The sequence below is a fragment of the Chrysochloris asiatica genome, unplaced genomic scaffold (genome assembly GCF_000296735.1).
Source record: "Chrysochloris asiatica unplaced genomic scaffold, ChrAsi1.0 scaffold00033, whole genome shotgun sequence".
NCBI classification, from domain to species: Eukaryota; Metazoa; Chordata; class Mammalia; order Afrosoricida; family Chrysochloridae; genus Chrysochloris; species Chrysochloris asiatica.
Genome location: NW_006408551.1, coordinates 616,975 through 626,337, shown reverse-complemented (window position 1 = coordinate 626,337; position 9,363 = coordinate 616,975). Strand labels below are relative to the sequence as shown.

General features: G+C 35.9%; 1 protein-coding gene across 1 annotated transcript; it reads right to left on the bottom strand.

The window, feature by feature from the left end:
• Window positions 1-5,530: 5,530 nt before the first annotated feature.
• Window positions 5,531-6,469, bottom strand: LOC102834266 (olfactory receptor 6C2-like). Its single transcript, XM_006859380.1, has one exon. It carries the CDS (start codon window positions 6,467-6,469, stop codon window positions 5,531-5,533), a length of 939 nt encoding a protein of 312 aa, XP_006859442.1.
• Between the last annotated feature and the right edge of the window lie 2,894 nt (window positions 6,470-9,363).

Below are 9,363 nucleotides of genomic sequence, written 5' to 3'. Positions count from 1 at the left end.
CTTTGGAATGGGCACAAACATTGATCTCTTCCAATCAGTCGGCCAGACAGTTGTCTTCCAAATTTCCTGGCAGAGATAGATGAGTGAGTGCCTCCTGTGCTGCTCACTATCCAGTTTGAGTTTTTTTCTGATTTTTTAATAATTATCTTATTGTCTTTCATGATTTTAAGGAAGTTTCTTTGAAAATTTTCTCTGTATGTGGTGGTTTTTTTTCCCCCATCTTTCCATCTTGAAATCTACTGATGATATGGAACTTTTCCATCTTGAAATCTACTTGAGTCCCATGCCATTTTGAAGTTCTGTAATTACACTTTTCCCTCTATTTGTTTTGTGGCTGTTTTCATTACAAATTGATACCTCTGGTTCTCAGTTTTCATTCTTTTAGGCATGTTTTACTTTGGAAACTTCTATATCTAGATTGGAGTTGTGTTGTGGAGCTGTAGGATAAGTATTCAAACTTAAGATTGGTTTGAACTGCAAGGTCAGCAGTTCAAACTCACCAGCCACTTCTTGCAAACCCCACATAGGGTCGCTATGAGTTAGAACACACTTGACGGCACTTTACAACAACAATGCTTCTAGATTGAGTGCTAGATGGTGTTGTCATGTATATTAATCCCAGGTTGTTGTCTGTTGTTGGTGGTTGTCAGTGCAAAGAACTGTCTTTTTTATTTCTTGTAAAGTTGGTCTGGTTTTTACAAACTCCTTTCATTTCTGCTTATCTGGAAATGCCCTAATTTTGTTATAATATTTGAAGGGATGTTATGTTGGAAATATGAATCCTGGTTGGCAATTTCGTTCTTTCCATTATATATGTCTTCCCATTGCCTTCTTGCTTGTAGGGCTTCTTCTAAGAAATCAGAGCTTAGTTTTATTGGTTCTCCTTTATAGGTAACTTTTTGTTACTTCTGAGCTGCTCTTAGGAGTCTCTTTGTTTTTTATTTTGGAAAGTTTGATTATTATAAATGTTGATGATTTTCTTTTGAGATCTATCCTGTTTGAGTTTTTTTTCTGATTTTTGAATAATTATCTTCTTGTCTTTCATGGTTTTAAGGAAGTTTCTTTGAAATTTTTCTCCTCTGTATATGTTTTGTTTTTTTTGTTTTTTTTTACTGAATGACTTCTAAGTTATTCCTCTTCATACTGTCCCACATAAATCTTGGTCTTTCTTTGGATTTGTTTCTTTCTTTTTTTTTCTGAATGTTCTTCTAGTAGTGTAGTACTCAGAGATTTCTCTTCAAGATCACTAATTCAGTGTTCCATTGATTCAAATCTACTTCTGTGCTCTATCATTATATTATCCATTTCTGAAATCTCAATATTAATGTTCTAGATTTCTATTTACAGATTTAGTATAATTTTTTTTTTCATTTATTGTGTTCATTTATTTTTGTAGTGTTTTCCTGAATTCTTCTAAAGTTTTTTTTTTTTTTCTCCTTGTTTTACTCTGTAGGTTTCTCTATCTTTTTCAATCCATTGTAGATACTTAAATATCATTCTTTTGAATTCTTTATCAAATATTTCCAATATATTTTATTGCTTAGAAACATTTTATAGCTCTGTATCTTGTTTATTTGTTTGAACCAATCTGTCTTGTTTCTTTGTGTAAACTGAAATTCACTTTGTGTGAACTGTTGGCTTTGAGACATTGTGGTGTTATTGTATTTGTAATTAATTGATGTTGGTATGTTGCTATGGAGTCCTGGTATGGAACTGTAGGATAAACACAGGACTACAAGTTCAGTTTGACCACAATCTAGGTGATTCAAACTCACCAGCCAAACCTTGGAATCTCTATACTGTTTGCTGTGAACTGGAACCAATTCAGTTTCACTTAACAACAACAATATTGGTACTGTTACTCACCACTTGCTTCCTCAAGGGTGTGATTAGAGAATGGAAGTGTGTCTACAGTTCCCAGTTCGCCATTCATGTACGATGGGTTTGGTTGGCTTTAGCTACTGTGTACCATTGATAACATGGTGTAGGAGCTGGTAATGGCCCTTGACAAGTCACTGGGGTTGCAGAGGGTATAATTGTGTCATGGCTCTATTGGTGCAGTTGCTGTCTCCTGTCAGGTGGGGTAAGAAATGAAAATACACACACAACAAAACACAAATCAAACAAACAATCAAATAACCAAGGAGTAAGAAAATGATAAGGAGGAATAAACAGGCAGCAACAAGAAAATAATAACTAAAATATTTAGGGTGGTAAACAAAAATAAAACTGTGGAAGAGAAAAATAAGTGAGAAAGATACGAAGAAACACATTGAACAAAATTAGGGAGTGGAAAGAAGAAAGAGAAACTATAACATAGTAAAGGAAAATTAAGAGGAAAACAAGACAGAAGAAGATAGAGGGGAAAAAAGAAACAAAATGAAAAAAAATAAATAATGGAGCTAGAAAGGAAAAAGAAGAAGGAGAAGAAAGAATAAACAAAAACAAGGAAAGGGGAAAAAAACAGAAAAATAGGTTAACAGCTGGACCCAGAGAACAGAAATTTCTTCAGGGCTCCTGCTTGCCATGGAGCTCATGAGGTGGGTGGGCCCAGTATGAGACAGCGTCATTCTTGGCCCCAAATGGAATTCCTATGAGCTTGGTGGTGGTTGTGGAGGTGACATGCTATGGAGTCAGTTCTGACTCATGGCTACCCTGCATAGGGTTTCCAAGGGTGTAAATCTTTACGGAGCAGAGACCCTCTTCTTTCTCCAGAGGATAGTTTGGTAGTTTTGAACTGATGACCTTGAGGTTAGAAGGCCAAATCATAACTACTAAGGTTATATGTTATCAATGTAGGTCCCAAAGTTAGCTGGGTTCAGGGTCTTTCAGGCCCAGAGTGGTTATCTTGGATCGGAGCAGCAGGCTATGAGAGTTTCTGCTAGTCTAGACTTGGTTTGATTGCCTCTGTGTATTCTGAACCTCTGAAGCAGCACTCCCCTGAATCCAGGCACAGGAGAGGGTGAACCAGTAGCTGTCTCACAATGCTGAGGCTAATAATTGTGTGGGACCAACCTCTGGGTGAGCAGGGTCTATGCTGGTGTGGATGAGGGTTGGAACATGCTTATGACCACCAGGGAGTGTGGGGAACAATAAATAATCACACTTTTTTCATTGCCAGGCACCAGAGTGCATGTACAATGACAGGCTACTGTCTGTTTTCAAAGTTGTTTCCAAAAGCTCAAAATGGCTACATGGAATCAGATTGGACAGTCATCAGTTCACCTGTCTCTCTTGTTTTCATCACCCCTTTTCAGTTTCTCCTCCTACTAAGGAGTCTACTTCATTATCTTAAGCTCCAGGTTCCAGGCTCCAGGATTATCATCTGTATCTGTTCAAGTCCCTGTCTGTTGAAGTGGGTACGTTTGGCCTTTCTGACTAGTCTGCCATCTTGCTGGAAATCTCGGATCTACTTTCAGACACACTCAGGGGGAAAACTTCATTTCCCTGTTTTCCAGGATTTATTATGGACACATGGCTGGTTTCATGGTCAAAAGTAACTCACATGGCATCAAATGGAACTTGTGTCAACAATTAAAAAATAGAGTTAAGGCTACTGCTAGAAACCATTGTTGTTTCTGTTAAGTGCTGACGAGTCAATACTGACCCATAGCAACCCTGTTTGGAGCTTCCAAGGAGCAGTTGATGAGCTTGAACCTCCTACCTTGTGACTCAAACCGATTTTGCAGTCTAATGAATGCATTAATCCACAGTGCCACACCAGGACTACACTAGAAAATGTAGTCTTCAACAAACCAAGTCTGTTTAGAAAGTAAACTCTAATTGTTGTTGTTGTTATGTGCCATCAAGTCGGTTCCGACCCATAGCGACCCTGTATAGGGTTTCCGAGGGTGTAAATCTTTATGGGAGTAGAAAGCCTCATCTTTCTCCCGCGGTGCAGCTGGTAGTTTTAAACCGCTGACCTTAAGGTTCGCAGCCCGATTCGTAACCACTACGCTACCAGAGCTCCTTAAACTCTAATACAAAATAAATATTTATTTTTCAGATTGTAATTTTAATTTTGATATCCTGTTATGCTGAAGGCTGAATCGGGTAGGTCTTTCCAACGAAATTCTCGTAGCACAGTCCTAGATAGGCTTTAATAATGAGAAGTATATTGTCAGGATAGAAAAAAAAAATTTTTTTTTTCCAAAACTGTCCTATTTTTTTTCTCACTATTGCAGTTTACAGTTTTCTTAAAATGTCTTTATAATGAGGCCTAGCAATCTTTCTATGTCATTTATGAAAATTCATCAAGATTATGTCTTTGGGATCCACAAGAGTAGTCATAATAATATTCTGAGCTGAACACTCTGCTTTGATTTAACTGGATTAAGAGATAACATGTCTAAGTCACTGTTTGGATTGGAACTTTTCAAAAAGGCACCCTAAAGAGACTAAGGAGTCTAAGGAGACTAAAGAGTGTTGGTGTGGCACTGTGGGTTAATGCACTGGACTGCAAGGTCAGCTTGAACCACAGGTTGGCAGTTCAAACTGATTGTCAGAAACCCTATACAGGAACACTATGAATCAGAATTGACTTGATGGCACTTAACAACAAGTAGACTAAGACAAGTATAATACTGAGCAAACTTCTCTGCATCCACCCACTGATCACAGAGATTTGTCTAAACACATTTTGTGAGTGAGCATATTAATTGAGACACTAAAAGCAATACTGCTAGTCTTTTGTATATCTGAGTTTTACATATAGTCTTCAGATTTAATTGCATTGGGGTTTGCTCTCCTCTGGTGGGCATTGTCCAGATAATTTTATGATGGTGTCACAATTTAAAAGGCTGTTTTATTTCCATCTTTATTTTAAATTCCTATTCAAGACTTTTTTTTCTTCATGGTAATCTTTCATTTTGTTAATACAGTATATTTATTTTGCAAAGTTTACATTTTCAAATATTTAAAAAGAAATTTTGGAAATGTATTTTATTGTTTTTTGAGAATAGTACTGATGGATAGCTGAATATTGTGTATGTGTTTGTGTATGTGTGTATATTTCACAAACACACTCAGCTGATTTGTTTGTTACATTCGTAACACTGATTGTGAGGTGAAATCTTGCTTAGTTTCTTCGAAAATCTCTTAATGACAGATGTCACTCTATTACAAATGTTTTGCAAGAAGGGGACAAAATGAACTAATTTTTAGGAAGTGAATTTAAATTTAATGATCACTAAAAAGATATACAATAATTTAGAAATATGAAACTCACTAGTCAAGTGTTTCTCAATTTGTTTGTGGTGAAGGACCTGCATTCCCTCCAAATTCATTGTAAAATACAATGAAAATGAATTTCTTAAATAAAAATAGAAAGACAAAATTACAACTTCAATTTTTTATTGATAATCTCAAAAATATTAACTTTGAAAAGTTGTTCTTAATGTTTCTAAAAACTTGCTGTCAATTTCTGTACTGATATCATTAAATATAAAGAATAGATTGCTAATATGCTCACATTCTATGATTGCTACACCAATCTTCCCTGATAACTTGAATCTGCAAATTCAATATTTCTCTATTTCTTTGAAAGAAATGCAATTCTTTTGATGGAGTCATTCAAAACTTGTTTGACTTGTTGGTTTCTTAGGGTATATATAAATGGGTTTAACATTGGGGCAATGGAAGTAGTGAGTATTGATACAGCCTTATTAATTTCCACTTCTTCTTTTGCTGAAGGCTTAATGTACATGAAAATGCAGCTTCCATAGGAGATGGATACAACAATCATGTGGGAAGAGCAGGTGGAAAAAGCCTTTGTTCTTTGTTGGGCAGAGGGGAATTTTAGAATGGTCTTGATGATATATGTATAGGAAAGAACTACGCACACAAGGGTCATGATGAAGGTCAACACAGCACAGGCTATAACCATCTGCTCAATGAACCATGTGTCTGAGCAGGAGATCTTTAGGATAGGACCTGCATCACAAAGAAAATGATCAATAACATTGGAGTCACAGAATTCCAGTTTTAAGCCTAGGCCAAGTGGAGGGGTTATGATTAAGAAGCCGCCAACCCAACAGAAGAGGATAAGCCTTCTGCAGACACTGCTGCTCATGATGATCACATAATGCAGGGGCTTACAGATGGCTACATAGCGGTCATAGGACATGATGGCCAGGAGAAAAAATTCTGTTGATCCAAAAAATATGAAGAAAAAGAGTTGACTTGCACAAGCATTATAAGTAATGGTATTGTCTCCAGTAGACATGCTGTAAAGAAATCTGGGAATACAAACTGTAGTAAATAAGATCTCTAAGAAGGAGAAGTTTTGGAGGAAAAAGTACATTGCAGATTTAAGTTGAGAACTCACTAAGGTGAGAGAAATGATTGTTAGATTTCCAGTGACACTCAATATGTAAGTAACAAGCAGAAAGATAAATATCAGAACTTGCAGTTGTGGATTATCTGTCAATCCCAGCAGTATGAACGTTGTTAATCTTGTATGATTTTTCATCACTTACTCCTGATTTCAGCCTAATCTGTTTATATAATTGAGAATGAAAATGAAAACAAAAATCATACAAAGATTATGTTAGCAATAGACACTAGAATTAACTGCAATGAAGGAAAGTAACAGATTTTCTTTCTGGACTTTATGTATTTTGTAAATATATAGCTGATTTCAGCTTTAACTGTTGCATAGTTGATCTGTGGAAAGTGTCCTCAACATTGTTATCCTGTAGTATATTCCCTAAAATTCTAGTCCTTTTTACTTTCTCAAATTAATTTTTTCAGTTTATTTAATGATGTGAATATATTTGGTCAATTTAGTTTAATTCTAGGATTAAAAACTATCATTGATATACATGATCTCATAGGAAGTCTATTATCCTATTCTAATACTTTTCCAGTATTCACAAGAGGAAATCAAAGTATCTTCACCACTTTTAGATTTTTGCTTGAAGTTATACTTTGCTATGAAGAATAATACATAAACTACTAATATTGAAAGACTATACAAAGTTGTCTATTTGCATACAACTTGAGAAATCGTATAATTGCTGTCTAGCATTTTTTTTAAAATAAAAGATTTTTGTAAACACCCCATCCTTTTTGTATCTACTGACTCATATGATATCAATGCATGTTCATTCTGAAGTAAGGCACATGTTTTTGATGTACCACTTTTAGCAAGGCAAAAATTAAAAGACACAGGTGGCTCTATCGTACTTAATGAGACGGTTTCATGAGGCCATTTGCTCTCCAGGTTATTTTGAAACACACTAAAGTTTGAGAATTACTATTTTACACTGATTAGGCTATGTTGTTGTTTAGTGCCATCAAGTCAGTTCTGACTCAAAGCAACCTTGTATAGGGTTTCTGAGGAAGAGCTGAGGAGTTTGAACCCCTTACCTTTTGTTCAAACCAGTCTAGTGTAGTGGTCTAGTTCCACACCAGGTTATGCATACCAAAATAATACAATTATTATATTTTATGATTTGGTAAAGTTGAAATCTTGTCTGTGCATTACTATTAAGGTTGTTGTTGTATTAGCTACCTTCTTGCTAACACTCAACTCATAGTGATCTAATTCACAACATATATGAAAACCCCCAGTCTTATGCTTTCTCCATGAGCTCTAATTGTCTGATGTTGGAAACTAGATCATCTGACCTTTCTTCCTTATCATAATCTGTAAGCTCTCCTGAAACCTGTTAACATCATAGCAAAAGGCAATCTTTCAATGACAGATGGGTGACATCTATTTATGAGTTGCTGTGGCCATGAATCAAACCCAAGTTTTCCACATGGAAAGCAAAAAATTTAAGAATGAAACAGCAAAGGCTATCAAGATTTTTAATATTTTAAGTTATCATTGAATCCACTCTGACTTATGACAACCCCGTGTGTGTTAGAATAGAACTGTGATACATAAGGTTTTCAATGACTGATTTTTCTGAAGTAGATCACCAGGCCTTTCTTCTTCAGGGTAGATTCCAACCTCCAATCTTTCAATCACTATAAATTATGGTCAAACAAGATTTGAAATAACAAACCCATTCTCCAATGATTTACCACTTCTATTCCATTGTTTTTGCTTCCCATTTAGAAAGATTTTTCTCTAAAATATGACCACTCATTAGTGTCTCAAATGCATTCTAATATGGCTATACATCAACATTTTATGTACAGTAGTTTTTAACAGCCTTGGAACTAAATGCAATGCACTCCTTTTATTAGGTGAAGCTACATATATTTAGGAGTTCTGGTGTGGCATTATTGGTTCATGCTCTGGGCTGCAAAGTCTGCTTTGGACCAGGAGGATTACGGTTCAAGTTCACCAGCTGCTCCTTGGAAATCCTATACAAGGTCACTATGGGTCAGAACCTGGCTCTACAGCACTTAACAACAACAGCAACAACATATGTTTAGGAGTTCTGATATGGCAATATAGGATTAACACTGGAATGCAAGGTTGTTTGGAACTGCAAGGTTTGTGATTCAAACTCACCAGTTAATCCTCAGGAACCTTATATGGGTCACTATGAGTTGGAATCGACTTGGTGGTACTTAACAACAACAACAATAACACATATATTTAAAGATTGCTTTTGGCACCATGGGATAAACACTGGACTGCTACCATAAAGTTGCCAATTCAAACCCACCAGCTGTTCAGTGGGAGAAAGATGAGGCTTTCTGCTTCCATAAAGATTTGCAGCCTTGAAAACCTTCTGCAGGTTCACTATGAGTCAGAATAGACTCTATGACACTTAACAGCAACTGATATTTACTAGATTTTTACATGTCAAAAATAACAGTTCAAATTCAAGCTTCCTCTTTCTCTAAAAAAACAACAACTGTGTATTTGGCATAATTCCTTTTATTCTTTCTTGTCATCAGTTAGTATTTGTAACACTGTGGATCTGGTATTAACGTTTTTCACGTTTTAATATTTGTATTGTGAAACGTAACTAAGAATGCATAAAATGGGTGTCATTTAAACCCGGACAGAGCCACAGAAGCACCTTTTATGACTTTACCTGATTACTACTTCCTCTCTACTTCCCTGGTGTCATAGTGGGTTAAGCATTGGTCTGCTGCCCAAAAGGACTGTGATTTAAATCTACCAACCTATCCATGGAAGAGAGATGAGGCAATCTACTTCTTAAAGATTTACAGTCTTGGAGCTATAGGGACACCATCAGTCAGAATAGACAGATGGGGTCCCTCCCTCCTATTGTGGCTATGTAATAATAGTTTCTTACTTTTATTGTTCATTTCAATTTTATCTGAATTGTTGAAACATAGACCTTTCCCTACTTTTAAGCTGCATATGAATGGAAATATACTGAACTTATTCCTTTCTGTCTTGCTTGTTTTCCTTAAAATTCTATTTAAAGACCT

Coding starts and splice junctions, on each gene's coding strand:
- LOC102834266 (XM_006859380.1), bottom strand. CDS start 6,469: ATGAAAAATCATACAAGATTAACAACGTTCATACTGCTGGGATTGACA.